The sequence below is a fragment of the Pipistrellus hanaki genome, assembly GCF_964339955.1.
Source record: "Pipistrellus hanaki genome assembly, chromosome: 3".
NCBI lineage: Eukaryota > Metazoa > Chordata > Mammalia > Chiroptera > Vespertilionidae > Pipistrellus > Pipistrellus hanaki.
Genome location: NC_140505.1, coordinates 171,182,896 through 171,202,778, shown reverse-complemented (window position 1 = coordinate 171,202,778; position 19,883 = coordinate 171,182,896). Strand labels below are relative to the sequence as shown.

General features: G+C 46.2%; 1 protein-coding gene across 1 annotated transcript in view; it reads right to left on the bottom strand.

Annotated features, from left to right (window-relative positions):
• The window catches only part of ANO2 (anoctamin 2), a 277,160-nt gene extending 259,699 nt beyond the window's left edge, over nt 1-17,461 (bottom strand). Inside the window, exons 1-2 of the mRNA XM_084878468.1 lie at nt 17,282-17,461; nt 15,727-16,053 (exon numbers count right to left, since the gene is read on the bottom strand). Coding sequence (XP_084734594.1) covers nt 15,727-15,993 — 267 coding nt within the window. The 5' untranslated portion in view covers nt 15,994-16,053; nt 17,282-17,461. The remainder of the gene's footprint in view (nt 1-15,726; nt 16,054-17,281) is intronic.
• Nucleotides 17,462-19,883: the final 2,422 nt, after the last annotated feature.

Sequence of the window (19,883 nt, the reverse complement as noted above, 5' to 3'; positions counted from 1 at the left end):
AGGCTAGACTTCTAGCTCTAGCCAAGCGCTCAGGTGGATGACCCGTTCACCAGCCCAGTGATTCCAGGTGAGTCTTCGGGAGGGGACGGGGGGGGGGGGGGCCATGCAGCCTCTGGTGTGGTATTTGATATGGGATCTTAGCTCTTGGGCGAGCTTTCCAGAAGCACTAGAAAGAAGAAGAAGAAAAAAAAGCAGCTTTCTTTGAGAGGGGCTCTCTGGGGCATCTGGACGGCAGGCAGGTGTTGAAGTCTCACGCTGGCCCATGAAGCCAGGTGAGCAGAGGAATGAAGATTATTAGGATGGGAGAGTACCTCCAATTATACAGGCACACCTACACCATAAAAGGACAAAAATACTGTAGGGATCTTTGGACCTGGGATGAAGGACCCAGAATACCAACTAAAACAGCTTCTGACATATGCCTGACATTAGGCACTGCCCTCAGCATTTTGAGGTCTGTTATCTCCTTGAATCATTTGCTTCCTTGACAATTGTTAAATATCCATGGTGTGCCAATCTTGTTGGAAACAACTCAAACAGGTCAGATGAGACTGCAGCGACTGGAGAGATCCTATGGTTTGCCCAAGGTTATACAGCACTTGGTGGCTGAGGAGGGTTCCGGATTCAGTCTGGCATCCCGACTTTGCTTTACAACAGAACTTTCTCCTTCAGGAAACTTTCCACCCCTGCCCCTCTTGGTTATAGTCATTCTAGCAAGAGGATTCGGATGCATACAGACATGTGTGTGCAGACAAGGTCTGTGCAGGCAATTTGCAATTACCTGTTCTGGTGCAGGTGAAGGCTAGATAAGCCAGAGCCCTCTGTTCCTGGAGGGAATGACGCTGTGTTTGCAGGAGGAAGATCCCAGCATGTCTGTCTGATTCAGCTTGGCTTAAGCTAAGATTAATGACTGAATTAGCTTCCATTTCCTGAGCATCCTAACAGCAGGAGGGAATGACCCAGAATGCAAGAGGCTGTTAGCAGATTAACCATTCACCCTCCATAAGTAGCCCACCCATGGAATAAACCTGTACATTTAGAGGGGTCACCCTGCATGACCCTGAAAAACTGTCTGCCTTCTGCTTCCTTCATTAGACACTGAACCCTCCAAATGTGCTGACCAGGTTTTTGACCTTTCCCTTCATCTCAGACCAGCATACGCTTCTGCACGTAAGGGGCACTCCATCCCAAATGTTGCCTGGCTGTTAACAGCATTAGACTGCAATGTAAGCGGCTCATGACAGCTGGGGTGAGGGAAGGAGGGAGGCCTGTCAGGGCCATGGGGAAAGAGCCAATATGGTGTGATTTCCAAAGCCCTGTTCCATCTGCTGGTACCCAATATGCCACCAATCGCCTCAGGCTTTGATCCCTATGAAAAGTGCAGCGGCTGCAAAGCAGAGTTCTACTGAAGGGTCTGAGTGAAGGACATCAGAGAGGATGCCAAGGAGGAAGTGTGATGAGGAAAGTAGGAAGGGAGAGGCCAAAGAAGAGAGGGCTGAGCACAAGCGCCTCCTAGTCCCAGAACCTGATACCTGTGGACAGGATCATCCCAGCCCTGCTCCTAGGGGCAGCTGACATTCCACACTGGCTCACTGTCCTTTGTGCCGGAGCCCTAAGCTGGCTCCAGACACCACCCTGCACTCTTTCTACAGTTCTTGCTGTGTCATCCCCAGCCTCTCCCTCCTGGGAACCCCTGCCACCTCTCACCCCTGCCTGCTGGCTCCAGATCCGCCCAGCTGTCTCAGGGGTAGTCCTGAGCAGATTGATTCTTGCTATAAACACAACCCATGGGTAATTAAAGGTACCTGCAGGAATCCAGCTGTTCCATAACCCATGAGCTCCCACCTAAGCTGATAAGAGGGAAGGTAGGGGTGGGCAGAATTGGGGACAAAGAGGTAAAGAATACTCTCAAGTTCAGAGGCTTCCTTCTCCTCTCCTGAATTTGCTTTACCTCTTGACACCCCCAGTGCTGAGAGTAAGGACTTCCCCTTCCCCATACCAAGTTCAGAGGGCAGAAGCCTTAGCCCTGGGGAGGTGGGACATTGCTGTGACTGTGAGCTTACACTCAGGATCTGAACCCTTTACTGACACCAGCTATTTGACCTTTACCAAGTTATGTCACTTCAGTTTTCTTATTTGCAAAATAGGGGCAGTAGCAGATTTCATAGGATTGTTATAAAGATTAAATGTTACTCTATGTCTGTAGTACAGTGGAAATGTTTTCTGTCATTACTAATAATTTTAAAAGCAATAGTAAAAAGCTCGGGGAGGCAGGAAGGGAGGGTCCAGATTCCAGAGGCCCCCGTGGCAGGAGGGGAGGACATATATTCCTGGTAAGCTGAGACAGACATTTCTAATAATTGAATGAAAGCAGGGTCCCAGCCCCAGAGAGGCTTCGGGGGCAGCCATTAGACAGTTTCTGACACACTGTCCATAGGAAATTATGTCTGTGTCTTTTCCTGAAGGATTTTTTTAAATCCTCACCTGAAGATGTTTTCCCCTTTGATTTTTAGAGAGAGTGGAAGAGAAAGGGAAAGACAGAAATACCGATGTAAAAGGAATACATTCATTAAGTGCCCCCTGCAACCCAGATACATGCCCTTGGATGGAATCGAACCCAGGACCCTTTGGTACAGAGGCCTATGCTCTAGAAACTGAGCAAAACAGGCTAGGGCAATCCTGAAAGATTTTTAAGTTGCATTATGGAACTAGCCTAGCATCAACACAAACATCACCAAGTCCATAACAGTACTAATCACCCTGAACTGTGGAATCCGCCCAACAGTACAGAGCTAGAGAATGCTAAAAGAGAAAGAGGGAGAGAGAACTAGATAGAAAGGAAGGATGGAAAAAATAGAAGAAGAAAAAAGCTAACCACCCCCAGGACTCAACCTCTTCTCCCAGCAGGTCACCAAAATCCCCTCAACACTGATCAGAGGGCAGACTGTAAGGTTCAGGTTTACCACACAGGTTACACACACACACACACACACACACACACACACACACACAGCCAAACTTCTCTCTCTTCTCTTCCCTTCTCTTCTCTTCTCTTCTCTTCTCTTCTCTTCCCTTCCCTTCCCTTCCCTTCCCTTCCCTTCCCTTCCCTTCCCTTCCCTTCCCTTCCCTTCCCTCCCCTCCCCTTCCCTTACCATCCCCTCCCCTCCCCTTACCATCCCTTCCCCTCCCTTCCCCTCCCCTCCCCTCCCTTTCTCTCTCCTCTCTCTCTCTCTCTCTCTCTCTCTCTCTCTCTCTCTCTCTCTCTCTCTCTCTCTCTCTCTCTCTCTTAGGGGATGGCTCTGAAGGGGCTGCAGGTTGCCGTGGTATTTCCTTCACTGATTGGGAAAGGCGATGGGAGAACCAAAAGCAAAGCTGAGGCCAAAGAAGTAGGACCAGGAGAGGACTCAGGTATTGAGGAAGCTGAGGTTCCAGGCAGCTGTGAGAGAGGTGGGGCTAGAAGGAGGGGAGAGGGTTCCATCTTCTTTGGAAAGTCTTCCCTGCCAACCTCAGCTCTTGGTGATCTCTCCCTCCCATGAACAACTTCTACATGGATTGTCGTTGCTACACTTTATACTTTGAATCAATACAGCACACATTGTTGAATATCTACCATGTGTACGTCGCTGCACACACACATTAAAAAAAAAAAAAACCAATAAAGAATACAATACAATTTCTGTTCTCAAAGCCTTCAATCTATCAGGGGACAAGTGAAGCTCCAGAGGATATACTGTTCTGATGGTGTTGCCCAAGTACAAAATTAGGAGCAGAAATTATGGACAGATACAACAGAGCATCACATGCCATTTGTGAGTAATGAGTCTCTTTTCAATTATTTTGCAAAGAGGAAGCCTCCGTTTGATGCCAATATGTCTTTAACCCTTCTGACTTTAGTTAAGGTTCCTTCTTTTAAAATTTTTTTTCATTTATTTTTTAAATTGAGGTATAATTAACATGCAGTATGATATTAGTTTCAGATGTACCACATAATAAGCTTCCTTCTCAAGCAAGAGTGAGCAACGCCCCCACCACCATCATCCTGGGACCTTCTGTAGCCAATTGTATCCAACCAGAAGTTAATAATGTTATTTTATTTCTAGTGAGCTTTATTTTTATAGTTACTATTTGTTGGCCAGTGATATTGCTTCTCAATTTTTATAATAATATAATTCCTTTTAAAATGCAGTTAAGTTTTAAAAATGAGCCAATTTGGCAAAAATATTCAGCAATAAACACAAATGCTTATTCCTTAAAATCATGAAACTGGTGAGCAGTAGTATTCATGGTATTTAAATAACTGACACTGTGAGATCTTTTGCAAGGAGAATCCGGAAAAGAATTAATCAGCACATTTGACTCCGTGAATATAGCTCTCATTTCCCAACTAGATAGTTAACCCCTGCACCTCCTCCCCTCAGGCTGCCTAATCCACAATTAGGCATGTTTTTTCATTCATACAATGGGAAGGAAGCTCAACTCAGCTCATAGGAAGTATAAAAATTTGGGAAATTAATGCAAAATGTAGACAAATTAGAGAGCTCACTTGGACCCAGTGACAAAGAGGGAAAAGCCCAAAGCAAGAAGGAACTCCACACCATTCCTGCAAAGAACTTTGTTTTACGACATTCTACTCATGGGAGGTGTTGGCTTCATATCTCAGATAAGAAAATAGACCCAATGTGGCTAAGAAGCTCACTTAAAGGTGCATTCCAGTGCATCCCACTCATTGCCCTCCATAGAGAGAGTTCTTCCCACCATATCTTGCTGCTGGGAAGGTCCAGATGATGGGCAGGAAGTAATTCCCACTGATACTCACTGGTGTTCTAAATATTCCACTAGCAGTGCCAGGAACCCCAGACTCCACTCACAGGCTGCAGCCAACTTGGTCCAAAGACGTCCTTTCCAACTCCTCAGAGCACAGTGAGGACAGGACTCAGCAACACACACAAGGCTGTGACCATGGATGAGGATGTGCACCAGGAGCCAGCAGCAAACCCATGGAGACTCTGAGGGCCCCATGGCTTCAGCCCCAAGCCTTTGGGGCTTCCTGTGTCTGCACTTGAAAAAGAAGATGCAGCAGAACAGCACACTTATCCAACTCCACTCCTTCCGACTTCCTGTTTCTGTGCAGATACTAAAACCCCACAGGCCCTCTCTGAGGCTTGGGAAGCCTCCACCCTCCACAGGCCTGTGGAGAAGCAGAGTGTAAGTTCCTTCACCTGGAGAGCTCCTAGACAAGGGAGCACCACAGCTTTGGCTGAAACAGCCATAGCCAGACCTAACCCGCTCCTCCACACCTGGCAGTGATGGATCCCCAAGCAGAAACTCAACAAGATGGTTATAATATTGCCGAAACCGGTTTGGCTCAGTGGATAGAGCGTCGGCCTGCGGAGTGAAAGGTCCCAGGTTCGATTCCAGTCAAGAGCATGTACCTTTGTTGCAGGCATATCCCCAATAGGGGGTGTGCAGGAGGCAGCTGATCGATGTTTCTCTCTCATCGATGTTTCTAACTCTCTATCCCTCTCTCTTCCCCTCTGTAAAAAAATAAAATAAATAAAATATATTTTTTAAAAAGATGGTTATAATATTATCAACAGTCACCTTGGCCAGGCCCACACCCAGCTCCTTGGACTGCTGAACTGGACAGACACTGGCCAAGGTAGGATGGAGTACAGCAAGTGAAATTCCCAACCCAGCAATGCTCAAGGGACAGCGAACACATTCCAGGAGACATCAGAATGGACCCAGCATTCCCATAAATGACCATTTCCAGGAATGTTTTCTGGGGAAATGCATAACACTCTGGCCCTTCCTGGGCTCCTGGGCAAGTCAAAGGGATGGTGGGGTCTCCAAAGTGTATTGTCCACTTCGGGAGACAGTGACATGGCCAACTGCCCTGCCAGCTCTTCTTCTTTTGCTTCCACTGTGCTGCTCCTCACAGTCATGGTGCACAGAACAGGGATGGCTGGGAGCATATTGGAACATTGCTTTTGTCTATAGCCCAGATGTAAACAGAAGCCATTTCTCCCCTGAAGAAAAGCCATCACTCCACTTAGACTCTCCAATCCACTCACCCTTTGCTCACCCAGAACAAAGGTCGGCCTTACTAGCAGAATGTGTCATGAATGCTGAGGAATGTCAGAGCAGCCAGGGGCCTAGGAGTCCCGCAGGAGCTGGTAGAGCACCCCCAGTCACATGATCTCTGCGGAACCTTTTACGAAGGTCATTAAAATACCAGCACACTTAACTCCAGCATTCAAACTAGGGACACTTTTAGTTCAAGAAACCATAAGATAAGCAGCAGAAAACCACAATCAAAACGAAATTGTGAAATGAAACAAGATTGGCCAATTCTAAGTTTTCCCCATGAATTTCCTTTTACTTCTCATCCACCTCCTTTGCCTTCAACAAGTACTTACTGACAGGCAAGGAATAATAGCTTCCAAAGGTTTAAGGGGAAAAAATGTGTAAGAATAATTTTAAATTGAGAAAAAAAGTATCTTTATCAATGCAATTTTTCAGTAAATTGAGAAAACTATCAATTTTTATATCAGCATAGACTACATCAACCTAAGTCATGGAAACCCAGTACTTTAAGATATACAGTTTGAGAAGTCCTAATTATGCCCAAACTTCTCCTTTCCCAGATGGAGAAGCTGAGGTTCAGAAGGAAACCAGTTAGTTGCAGAATGGGACCTAGAACCTAGGTCTTCTGGCCCTTAGCCCAATCCTCTCCCCAACTACATTTCCTTCTTGGGTTCAAGCATACCATGGACTAAACCACACATTCCCAAAGGCAAAGAGCCATGCAGACCACAAGCAGCATGTAGGAACTTAATTGATGTCACAGTTGTGTGCACTCAACATGCCCCACAAATCATGTTCATGTCTCAGAACTCCTCGGGACCCTTCTTCCAGCCAGAGAGCAGCTTGCAGTGTCCCCATCTGGTCTCCCTTCTCACAGCAGACAGGCAGGATTGTCACACACAGCCTGGGGCTTCTCCTAAATTTTAGGAGTGATGTTCAGGGATTCATAATCTGTTTTGTGCTGTGGAGCCATAGGACAGTCTTGTAAAATGGATGGACCCCTTCTTAGAATGTTTTTAAATGTATAAAATAATTAGAGAGGGTAATGAGGAGACTAAATACATAGAAATACAATTATCAAAACCTTTATACAGGCCTAACCGGTTTGGCTCAGTGGATAAAGTGTTGGCCTGTGGGCTGAAGGGTCCCAGGCTCGACTCCCGTCAAGAGTACATGCCAGGGTTACAGCCTCGTTCCCCAGTAGGAGATATGTATGAGGCAGCTGATTAATGATTCTCTTTCATCATTGATGTTTCAATCTCTCTCCCCCTCTTTGAAATCAGCATTTAAAAAAAACAAAAAACATTTATACTTAACTATGTGATATTGCTTCTTTATCAACACATTGAATAGCAAGACCTAGAGCACATCTAAAGATTGCTATTATTCTGAAGTAGTGATAATTATAAATGCTTTTGGATATTTGTGCAACAACTATAGTGTGATATAAATCTATGTGTGATTTTTATTGGTAACAAACTTGGAGGAACTCACAATATAGTTTTGTGCCTAATTATTCTTAATTAAAATAAAGGATAATAAAATATAATTTTCCACAGTCCAAATTTATGAATTCTACCCTTGAATTCTATTCACAAAACCTGTAAGGTTTAAGAGCCCCTGATGTTACCACATAGAACTCAGGACTCATTGGATATAAAATATATAGGGGCACCCTAAAGAATTAACCAAGAGTAGCAGGGAGACCCTATCTACAGTGAAGAACTGGGCACCCAGAACCATCCTTACCACCTGTCAAGCAATAGAAATGAGCACTGGGTCTACTGCCGTACCACCCTGAACGCGCCCGATCTCGTCTGATCTCGGAAGCTAAGCAGGGTCGGGCCTGGTTAGTACTTGGATGGGAGAAATGAGCACTGGGCATCTCCAGACCTTGAGGCTCAAAGAAAGACTCTGTCAGGCACTTGGCTCCACTTTGGCCGGTCCAGCTGCCCACTCAGACTATATCAGAGTATATTTCCTCTTCTTGCAAATAAATTCTTGCGTGCTTTGCTGCCAAAAAAAGAAAAGAACCTGCCATATGCAACACACACTTCAGTTAAACCTTGAAAACATGCACAATCTTCACCTGCATCTCCACTCACGGAGGGTGAATCCTTCCTGGGGACCTGATAAGAGTAGGAGAACCAGCCAGCCCACTCACTTCTTCTGGGACCCTGAGCATCTGGGGCAGGGAGATGGAAGGTGATTGAGCCAAGAGCTTCAAGGCATAGGTAAGACTTCTCGGAGTCACCTAGACCATCAGTCACTCTCCCGGAACTCTCTTCCCACCTCTTTACCTTAGACCTCATTCTTGTGATTCTCTGTGGTCAGGTTCACTTCCCCTAATAGACTTTGAGATCCTTAAAGGCAGGATCATGTCTTATTCACTTGTGTGTCGTCGGTGCTTGGCCCAGGATATGGCACCTATAGGTGCTCATAAATGTCTTCTAAATAAGAGGCAGGAGAGAGGGGCCAGAAATGGAGCCTGGAAGGTCTCCCTGGCAAATGCTTTCTCCGTGTTTGTCTAGGAGCCCAAAACATCTAGCACTGCCATGAAGAGGAATGATTAGAAGGATAGAAATTAACTGTTTCCTCAGCCTAGGTGCCCGTCAGCAGATGATTGGATCAAAAAACTATGGTACATCTACATAATGGAATACTATGCTGCCATAAAAAAGAAGGAATTCTCATCATTTGCAGCAACCTGGATAGAACTAGAGAACATCATGCTGAGTGAAATAAGCCAGTCAATGAAAGAGAAATACCACATGGCCTCACTCATTTATGGATATTAAAGAACATTATAAACTGACAAACCAAAAGTCGGATATAAAGACAGTAAAGCAATAAGCAGACTGTAAAATTACAGCGGGGAGAGTAGGGAGATCTGGGGGAGATAGGAGATCAACCGAAGGACTTGTATACATGCATATAAGTACAACCAATGGACACAAAACTCTGGGGAGGGAGGGTATGTATGGGGGGGGCATTGTTAAAATATGTACACAGATAATAATTTAATTTTTAAAAAGGTGGGGGGAAAAAAGAAATAAAGAAATTAACTGTTTCCTGACCGGCTCTTCATCAAACACAGAGACTGAGGGAAATAATAGTAGTAATCACGAATTAAACTCAAAGTATTTAACAACCAGCCTAGGATATTAAGTCAGAACAGGCACTGGCCATGGACCCCCTGACAGTCACAGAAGTGCCAGTTAGACATCAGTCTCCTGGGAAGACAGGAAGTTAACTACAAGGAAAACAGATCTAACAGAGGAAGTCAGCCCATCTTGACTTAATTGGTTTGCATAGACTCTCTGTAATCAATATTTTATTTCCTTAATACAGTGACTGTCAACATTTTTTTTATTTCAGGGCACACATAATAGTAAGCTAATTATTGAAATTCTGCAGCACACCCAAAAATAATATTAATTTTTGCTGATTTGACCAAAAAAAAAAGATAATTTTTATTCACTCTCACCAGATGGCTATTATGTTGGTTGTTGTCTTTTTTTTTTTTTTTAATTTGACAATCTAAGGGAAAAGGGGTCAGTGCTCAGTAGTCAGGTACTGCACGTTTTAAAAATCCTTGGGGCACACTGGTGGAATCGCTGCCTTAAGATATGAATTAGCAGCATGAGCTTGTAAAGGTCACATCCAGTTCCTGCTCTTTGATGGAATTCAAAGAAATGTCAGGGCCTTCAAGCTTTAATACCCTATGATGCTGTTTTTCAGACCTCACAGTTTGCATCTGGTAACAGAAACCCAGCAAAACAAACAGCGAGCCAAGCTGGTGCCCTAGACTGAAGTCCTTTGCCATGCCCTTCAAGGACCCTTGCCCTCTGCTGCTATAGGGGGGACACTGGCAAATAACTGAAGCCCAGAAACTCCTTCCATGTCCTCTGGAGGGATCCTAGAGACCATGACCTGAAGACCTTGAGAAAGAGCCACACTAGCACCCTCCCCCACCCCTACCCCCAAACCTCTAGTCCAACCCTTGACCTGCTTTTCACTCCACCTTATGGCCAGATACTTTCATAATCTGGGTAGTGCTTATCTCCAAGGCTAGTTGACTACATAGCCCAAACACCATCCCTAGAGAGCCCTCTTCAGAGACTAAGGGGAGCAGTAGTTAGGAGGCCTAGTTTCAAGGGACAGCCCTGTTCCTCACCCCAGCTTGACAAGGCACTTGGGTTTTCTATGACAAGGAAACAATAGCTGCTTAATCACTTCAGTGGGGTTGCTAAGAGCATTAAGTGGGAACACTGAATGTCAATTTTTAAATAGTAAGCTCTTTGAAAAAGGAAATAAATATTTACCCAGGTTCAGGGTACTTGAGCTCCCCTCCTTGCCTCTCTCTGTGTCCCCACCCCCAGACTTCCTCTAGGTCTCCCCTCTGAGATCAGATCCAACCAGGCCTGGTGGCTCTGTTATGTGGCCCCAGGGGCTGGGGCTGCTGGGGCTTTGTTTTTTCCCTAAAATCCCTTGGGGCAGGCAAGAAGCCCAGGGCTCCAGCATGCTGCTTCAGTGGGATAGGAACACATCCAAGGCCAGGGGGAAATCATGGTATTTTCCCAAGTCATTAGCACAAGTCAACAGCAGCGTGACTGCTGCCCACACTCTCGTCATCACCAAGAAACATAACAGCCATCGCCAAGAAACAGTATGGACTGGGGCATCATTAACTTCCACATCTCTGCATTTTCTCTGCATGTGCTACAGCCTTTCCTAAGAATGCAAAACCCTATCCCATTCCAGAGGAGGAAGCAGACTAATTTTATCATGGAGTTTGCAGGGGTGTGGAGACCCTTGTCCCATAGAAATACACCACTCCCCTCACTCCAGCTCCCAACAGCCAGCTCTCAATGCCTGAGACAGAGTGATGACAGGAAGACCTCCCCTGGGATACTGTCACCCTGGAAAACCAAACAGCAAGGTTTCCCTAAGGATCAGGAAATGTCCTAAGTCCTATATTCCTAGCAAAGCGAGATTTGAGAGTTTTGCAGACACAAGCTCTATATGGGTCAGAGAGAAGTCAGCAGTAGGGAGGTGCCCATGTCCACACAGGTGGCCCTCACCTGCCCAAATCAGCAGTGAAGAAGCAAATGTCTCTAAATGAAATCCTAATCAAATGGCATAATGTAACAAAATACACAGGAAAACTACTGAAAATTACTGAATAGTCTTTAAAATATGAACATGGACAATGCCAATATGTGGAAATATGCACACAAACTGAAAAAGTGAAGCACCAAATGGAAAATAAGCACCAACTATCATCCTCTCTAAAGTGGACCAGTAGCAACTAAAGTCAGAAGTGAATTCTGCAATACTCAATCAGATTGATGGATGCAAAGTTCCTTTACTTTACTCCTGAGTGAGTAATGTTTAATGGGTCTCTCATAGGAACTCACTTTTCTCCAATATCTTAAAACCAAAGTGAACCCAGAACCCAAAAGACAACCCATCCTAGATGGGAGGGTGAAGGGGGGGGACCACAACTGAGTAGGAGTGGCCTGGGCATCTGCTCTCCAAGCTGCCACCAGGGGCCATCAAGCAATGTCCCCTCTCCTGTGATGTGCCAGTTCCAGACTGCGGCTCAAGGCCAGAGGCTGAGCATCCTAACACAGAGAAAAGTTTCTCAGACCCCAACAGTCCTCCAGAAAGTTGTTCAGACCTTCACAGGTCCCAGTTAATGTATCTCTAATCTGTATTTACCAACATGGCATGGGTAATGGGGGATGGGGGGTGGGCAGAGAAGATCATGAGCCACCTGCCCTGAAGGAGGTAACTATTCATTCTTAGTCTTGTCGGTGGCACAAAACTAGAAGCAACTTAAGGTCCATTATCATCATGGGAGCGACTAGTTAAATTATGGGGAGGGCATATTATTCATCCATTAGGAGAAAAATGGACTAGATGCACGTGCAGAATGTGAGCGGTCTGAAAAATATAGGGCTGAGAGAAAAAGTGGAAACAGAATGGGCCCTATATAAATTCATAATGCACACAGTGCTGAGAAACTGCCACCGCCAAGAGGAGCCTAAGGGATCATGACCACAAAATGCAATGAGGTGTCTAGGATGCAATCCTGGGACAGAAACAGCACAGTAGGCAAAAACTAAGGAAATCTGAATAAAGTATAGGTTTTAGTTAATGATAATGTATTGATATGGGTTCATTAGTAGTGTTATACATACCATATTAATGTAGATGCTAATAATAGGAGAACTGGGTAGAGTGTATACGGGAACTCTGTCCAATTTTTCTGTAAATCTAAAACTGTTCTAAACAATAAAGCCCATTTTTAAATGAAAAAAAAATACATAAAGCAAGAACGACACTATACATTTCCCATAACCACAAAGCATTGGAATAATTACCTGTGGAGTGAGCAGGCAGTGAAGAGTGAGGGGAGGTATTTGAATAAATAAGGAGAGGGGGTCCTTGTGCAGACCAACGATAATAATGCACCATGATTGAGAAGTGCGATAAACTCAATTCTTTGCATCAGAGGTCCCAAAACTAATAACAATAATACATTTTTAGAGGGAAGGAGAGAGAGAGATTGAGAGAGAGAGAGAGAGAGAGAGAGAGAGAGAGAGAGAGAGAGAATGCAGTAGGTCCTGATGGCTACATGAATGTTGGGAACTCTGGTGACAGAAGGGGGAGCCAGCGAAGTTGAAATAGCCCTAGGAAGAAGGAGTTAGATAGACTTTGAAGGCAGGGGTGGGGACTGGGAAGGAGCAGCTTTTGGTGGCAACAACAATCCAGGATCCACTCCACAGCCCCATCTAACACTGGTCAATCCTAATTCCCAGCCAAAGCCAGGAAAATCCAATAGCAACTAAAATAAGACATGATGGAAGGCAGCAGAGATGGGCAGTAATACTATTAGTAACAGTAGTAAAAGTCAACAGGACAGTTATATTTGAATTTGAGATCAACAACAAATAATTTTTAGTATATTGCATGGGACACACTTATCCTAAAAATTATTTATTGTTCAAAATTCAAATTTGACTAGCCATTGTGAATTTTTATCTGCTGAATCTGTTAACTCTACATAGTAATCATAGCAAATACTGTTCTAGATACTTTATTTGTCTTGTTTCACATTCATAACAACCCAATGAAGAGCGTATTGTTATTTTCACTTTATAGATATGAAAACTTTGACTCAGAAGGATTTAGTCACTTGCCCAAGAATGTAAGGCTGATATATGCTAGGCCTGGGATGTGAACATCTGTAGTCTCACTCCAGAGTCCATGTTTTTTTTTTTTTTTTTTTTTTTTTTTTAATCTTTATTGTTTAAACTTTAAAGTATTACATATGTCCCCATTTTCCCCTATTGACTTCTTCCATACTGCTCTCACACCTTACCCCAGGCCTTCACCAACCTATTGTCTGTATCCATGGGTTATACATATATACATACAAGTTCATTGATTGTTCTCTGTACCCTACCCACCCTCCCCTGCCTTCCCTCTGAGGTTTGACAGTCTGTTTGATGCTTCCGTGTCTCTGGATCTAACAGTACAGACAGTCCTCGGGTTACGTCAGACTCAATGTACGTACGTCGTTTTGTGGTTACGTCGCCATCTCCCATTTATTTATTTTAAACAAAAGTTCCGTCATTTCTAAGTATGTACATATGTGCTTTATGTTTTTTATTATCTATTTACCACAAGTAAAGGTCAGGAATTGTTATCTTTCTTTTAAATTTTTTCACTCTTTCACTTCATTACTGTTGTGTGTGTGCTCCATGTGAGTGAGATAGGTACTTATGTAGGTGGGTTCCAACTTACTGCGATAATCGCATTACTTCGCAAGGTAGGAACGCATTTCCCATGTAACCTGAGGACCTACTGCACACATCTTGAGCACAATGCTTCCCAGCTGAGCAGGGAAACAAAGTGGGGCCTCCACACCCTGACACCTACAGGCCGGTGTGTGTACTGCAGCCTCGACATAATGGTAATGCCAAAAGTTCTCTGGCCCTCAAAACATAGGACTACCTCAAGAAACCTTCCCACCAGACCCGAATTAGAGGCACCAAGTGAGCTTTGGGTTTTAAAAAGTAAAAATCAGCACCCTCACAACAAGGGACCCCAAGCATCCCTAAAAGAGAGCACTTTCCGTACACTGGGGAAAAGAATAATGAAAGAAGTAGCTCCTGGCTTAAGGGTCTGGATAAGCAGCAGGGTCAGCACAAAGAAGGTCTGAGTCAGGCCACATGCCATCCTGCCTGGAGACAGAGAAATGTATGAATGAACTCTGGGGGTCCCTTCCAGTTTGGGGACAACCTTGATTCTTACAAAACAGTTTCTGATGAGAATGGCACTGCACCCCTCAACATGACACCCCTAAAAAGAATCATAATGAGTATTTATTGAGCACCTACTATGTGCCAAATATTGTGCTTAATGTCCTCATTACCCTGACCTAATAATGGGACATGTAAAACTAAAATCCATAGGGGTGTCTATTATATTATATGAGGAAGCTGAGACTTAGGGAGATCACTTATTTATTCAACTAACATGAGTTAAGCACCTACTACTTTATTGTTTAGACTCTGTGTTGGGTGCTGGGGATACAACAGTGACCCAAATAAGACTCCTGTCTTGATGGAGCAGGTGGGTCACAGATTATAAAAACAAATAAACCTCTCACATTATTTCAGCTAGCAGGGCTACATGTGATGAAGAGAAGTAAAGCAGGATCAAGGGACAGAGTGAAGGGGCAGTGGTATTCTAGCTAGGATGGTCAGGGAAGATGTGTGGAAGGAGGTGGCATTTGAGCAGAAGTGTGGAGTAGGGGAGTGAGTATGCCCAGGTCTGGAGAAGGGTACAGAGACAGAGGGAACAACCAGTACAAAGGCCTTGACATGAGGGTGGCCAACCCATACAAGATAAGGCTGGTGGGCTGGAGCGGGTGCAGGAGGATGGGAGGAGTAGAAAATGAGTTTGGAGAGTATGGTGATAGCAGGTCATTTTTAAAGGATCACTGTGGTGTGGAGAAATGGATGGGTAAATGAATTAATAAATGGGTGGATGAAGGGATTGATGAATGGATGGACAATAGACAGATATGTAGATAAGTGAATTTCCATGGTTTCCCTTAAGATGACTACTGCCCAGAGGTGAGAATATATATAGCTCACATGTTTAGTTCCCAAATAACCAACTCCCTCAGGGTCCCAGGCAAGCACATGCCTTAGTGAAGTAGAGACTGTATATTGGAATTTTGATCCATAATTCAACAGGAAAACAGGAAACCATTACAGAGAAGGCCATAGGATGGGGTCTGAGAACACCAGGAAGAAATGTCCTGCCTTCAGTCCCTACTAGGCTGACTCCCACATAAGAGCCTGGCGCGTGCACACACACACACACACACACACACACACACACACACACCTACTACCTAGGATCCCCTAGGTAGAGTTAGTAGCTATACCAAGACTCTTTCTCAAGACCTTGGGCAAGAAAATCTGTTTTTTCCACCAGAAAAAAATAGCCACCTTTCAGAACAAACCCAAGACTCCCTACAGATGACACTGGTCATGAGGAACCCCACCCTGAAGTGTCATCCCATCCCACAGCCCTGTGACACCTGCCCAACCTCACCTCCACGTCCTTCTCAAGCTCCAGCCCAGCCTCCATCAGGTTGTGCTCAAACTCCTCCCGCTGCTCCTTCCTCTCCTCTTCCAGGGCATCAAGCCGCCCCAGCTCTATGTCACGAGAGCTCCCAGCATGGGGCTCCTTGCCAGTCTCCCCATTGGAGATGATGGCCAGTGACTGGCCAGGGGAGCTGTGGCTGGGATGTGCCCCACGTTTCCGGTAGTGGTAGGCCAGCACGTAGTCAACCTTCCTTTGGTTGTCATAGAAGTGCATGCGACTCAGAGGGGCCTCCGAGGGCACTGGCTCATTGGCATCCAGGTAGTTGTTGATGACCTGGACAGAGAAAACAATAGAGAAAGGAGTGAGAGACAGAGGATGCAGACCTTGCTCTGGGCCCCAAAAAATGCACTAGGAAGCAAGCCCCTTTGGCCCCGAGGCCCCAACTGCCCCAGTTTAAGGACAAGGTGGCCTAAATTCATCTGCCACACCCACCCCACACAGCCCTCCACCCACTTGTCCACAGCCAAGGCATGGGTGCCTTCATACCTGCTCCAGCCTTCATGCACACATGCATGCTCAAATACAGACTGCACACACAGCACCAAACCCATGCACAGCCCCACTACCTGCCTCCACACACAGAGCCCCAGATTCACCCAGCTCTCTGCACCAGCACTCTTGCATGCACACCTGTGCACAAGTATATCACCCAAGTGTATTCTGACATGCACACAGCTCTCCACATGCACAGTGGCACACCCACCTCCTTTCAAATCCTTAACATGCATACACACACACACACACACACACACACACACACACACACACATTCAGAGTACTCACTGGCAGGTTCTCTGGATCCATTGGAACAAAGGCCAATTTTTGGTCACCTGGCCAACCCCCAACTCCCACCCTTCGGGGATTCACTATACACTATGCCCCTCACAGCCCCACATCATCCTCTTCCTCCTCCTTTCCAGCCTCTGGTGGCAGCAAGAGACTGTCTCCTGCTCCCGTCCACCTGTGGAGATAGGACATTGAAAGAAGAGGAGAAAGAAAGAGGCGGAGCAGAGGAGGGACCTGCCTCCCCTTTGGGTGTTTCCCTGTTTATTACTGGCTTGATACCCAGCTGCCTCAGCAGCCACCTGAGAGGTCACCTGGGCAACCAGGCACAGGGAAAAGCCTCCAGAGCCACCACAGCAGAGGTGGGAGGGGAGCTGCAGAGTCTGCAGACCGACAGGTGGGATCACCGGGCCTCTCACACCTCTTCCTTCCAAGCCCTCTGATCAAAAGACTCCAGCATAGCTGGGACATTACACTGTCATGACTTATAGAGAAAGGAAAGGAAAATGGGCCTAATAAAAACCCTGAGTGTCTCTCTCTCTCTCTCTCTCTCCCTCTCTCTCTCTCTCTCTCTCTCTCTCTCTCTCTCTCTCTCTCTCTCTCTCTCACACACACACACACACACACACACACACACACACACACACCTGCCCCCCCCAAGTGGAATTTCCCCAGTCACGAGGCTCCCCTTGGCCATCCCCCCAAGCCCAGTACTCACAGAGCTGCTGTGGGAGCTCTCTTCATCAGACAGCTGGCCAGCATCTTGGTTGGAGCTTCCCTGTAGACCTGTGGCTGGGGGACCCGGCACCTTGAGGTGTTGCTGTCCTTGTTTGTCGCCCTGGCTGCCCCTGACCACTGCACGAGGGCTCAGCCTGCGTGGGGAGCCAGGGAGCAAGGGGATGTCTGTGAGAGGAAAAGACAAAGCAGGCAAAGCCACTTCAGGTGATAGAGAAACCAAGACACAGAGGAGCTGAGGCACTGAGGGAAACACAATGGGTAGTCCTAAAAGAATGGCATGTCTCCTCAGAGCCTTGGTAATTCAGGGTCACACTGGCCACAGGGGAGAAGAGAATGGACATGGAGCCTGGAGCTACCAGCAGGAGCCCCTGTGGATGATCGCTATCATAATCTCTTATGATACCCAGACAAGAGGGTGGCATCAGGGGAGCCAAGGTAGGTGGAACACTGCAGACACATCTGGAATTAATGCCAAAGACTTAGGCTGAGGTCCTCTCCCGGGAAAGCCAGACCAGCCAGCACCACTCCTCGAGGAAAGAAGGAGCAAGGACAAACCAATGGTGAGCCCGCTGAGGGCAGAAGTGTCTTCTGACAAAAGGGCAGCCTCCAATGCCCTTGAGGGGTCCCCACACTCCTTCTGGCTCCCCCAAGGCCTCAGAGCTCATGCCCTTCCTGGATCCTCCCCAGAGCAGCCCTTCTAATGACAGCACTGTAGTGCTATTTCCAAAGACTCCCAGCAGCACCCGAGAGGGAGAGGAACCCAGCGGGTGATGGAACACAGCATGTTAGAAGTGAGGGGACTGAGAGATGAAACACTGCAGCTCCACTTTACACAAAAGTCCCAGACAGGGGCCACAAGGTGCCAGGGTCTCACAGCTGATCAGACCCAGTCTTTTCCAACCTCTGAGGAACACTTTCAAGCAGAGAAGCATAGTCCAGTGAACCTGGATTTGACCCTCAGCTCTGCCACTTGGGCTGAACCCTTAGCTTTGCCACCTGGGCTTAACTCTCAACTCTGCAACCTGGACTTGACCCTCAGCTCTGCCACCTGGATTTGACCCTCAGCTCTGCCACCTGGGCTGAACTTTCACTCTGCCACCTGGATTTGAGCCTCAGCTCTGCCACCTGGGCTTAACCCTCAGCTCTACCACCTGGACTTGACCCTCAGCTCTGCCACCTGGGCTTAGACTTCAGCTCTGCCACCCATACTTGAGCTTCAGGTCTGCCACCTGGGATGTACCTTCATTTCTTCCATTTGCTGATCCTGAGACCTCTCTGAGCCTCTTTCTTCAACTGTAAAGGGAAGAGAATCCCAAATGTGCAGGATTAAAATAAGCATGAGAACTAGAGATGTGATGCAAAGTAGCCTATGTGTGTGCAACAAAAGGTTGTTATAATTGCTCTCATTATTTTCATTTTAAGTTCTGTGTGAATAGAAATTACACCTTATAAATTATGCTCAGCCCTTAGCCCTGCTGAATGAATAAGTGAATTAATTAATTAACTAATTAATTAGCAAACAGCAGCTCTTCCTGGTCACTTGAAACAGAGCTCTGGCCAGTTACCAGTTTGTGGAGCAGCCTCTGTGTGCACGCTCTCTGCTGGGCAGTTTCAGTAAGCCTAGGACATTGGTCCCTGCACCTGAAAAACTTAGCACCTTTCATGCAGAAAACACAAGTATGACCAGCAGAGTAAAGCTTCCTTAATTTATTTCTATATTGTGGGCTCCAGCTCATGTTGTGGAAGACCAGAAAGCTAGGTCAGTTCCTGAGGAATTAAGCCTAAAGCTAGTTTTGAAGGGTAGGTGGCTTCTGGAAGAAACTCCTTAGAGACAGAACACAGAGGGCAAGAGTGGGCATGCATGCTGGTGGTGCAATAGGGCGGCCTCCAGCTCAGGACATCAAGGGAGGGGCTTCTTCATTGGTCTTTGGTCTTGCCTCATCTCTCTCCCTCATGTTTTTCTGCATGCTTGCCCACCAACTAGTCCAGGGCAGAACTAAGAATAGGACTTCACACCCGAGGGAAAGCCTGAAGACCTCCAAATGCATGCCTCACAAGCCAAAGATCATCCTGATGTGTAACTGGGCAGGTAACTTAGCATCTTTCATGCAGGAAACACAAGTATGACCAGCAGAGTAAAGCTTCCTTAATTTATTTCTATATTGTGGGCTCCAGCCCATGTTGTGAGAGACCATAAAGCTAGGTACAGGTAGCAAAGGTTACCTATACCAAGCTCATCAAAGTCAAACCTTCCTTCAGCACTATACTCACATTCACAGTTGTGACTCGGGACAACTCAGATTCAGAGTCAACCCAAAGCTTTAGTCAAACCACTATCCAGGAGCCACCATGCCTTGAAGGTGCCACCTCGGTTTGAAGCTGGCCTCCAGGGCCCCACTGGTCATCCTGGCTGCTCTCTCTGCTTATTCTCTGACACAGACATCATAGCTGGATTTAACCTCCACCATCCCACTGGCTGAAGGTACCTTAGGTTATGCTACAGATGCAGATGAAGGAACAGGAGCAGAGATTTTGAGAGAAAAATAGTAGACACTAAAGTCAGGAAGAGGCCCAAATCTAAG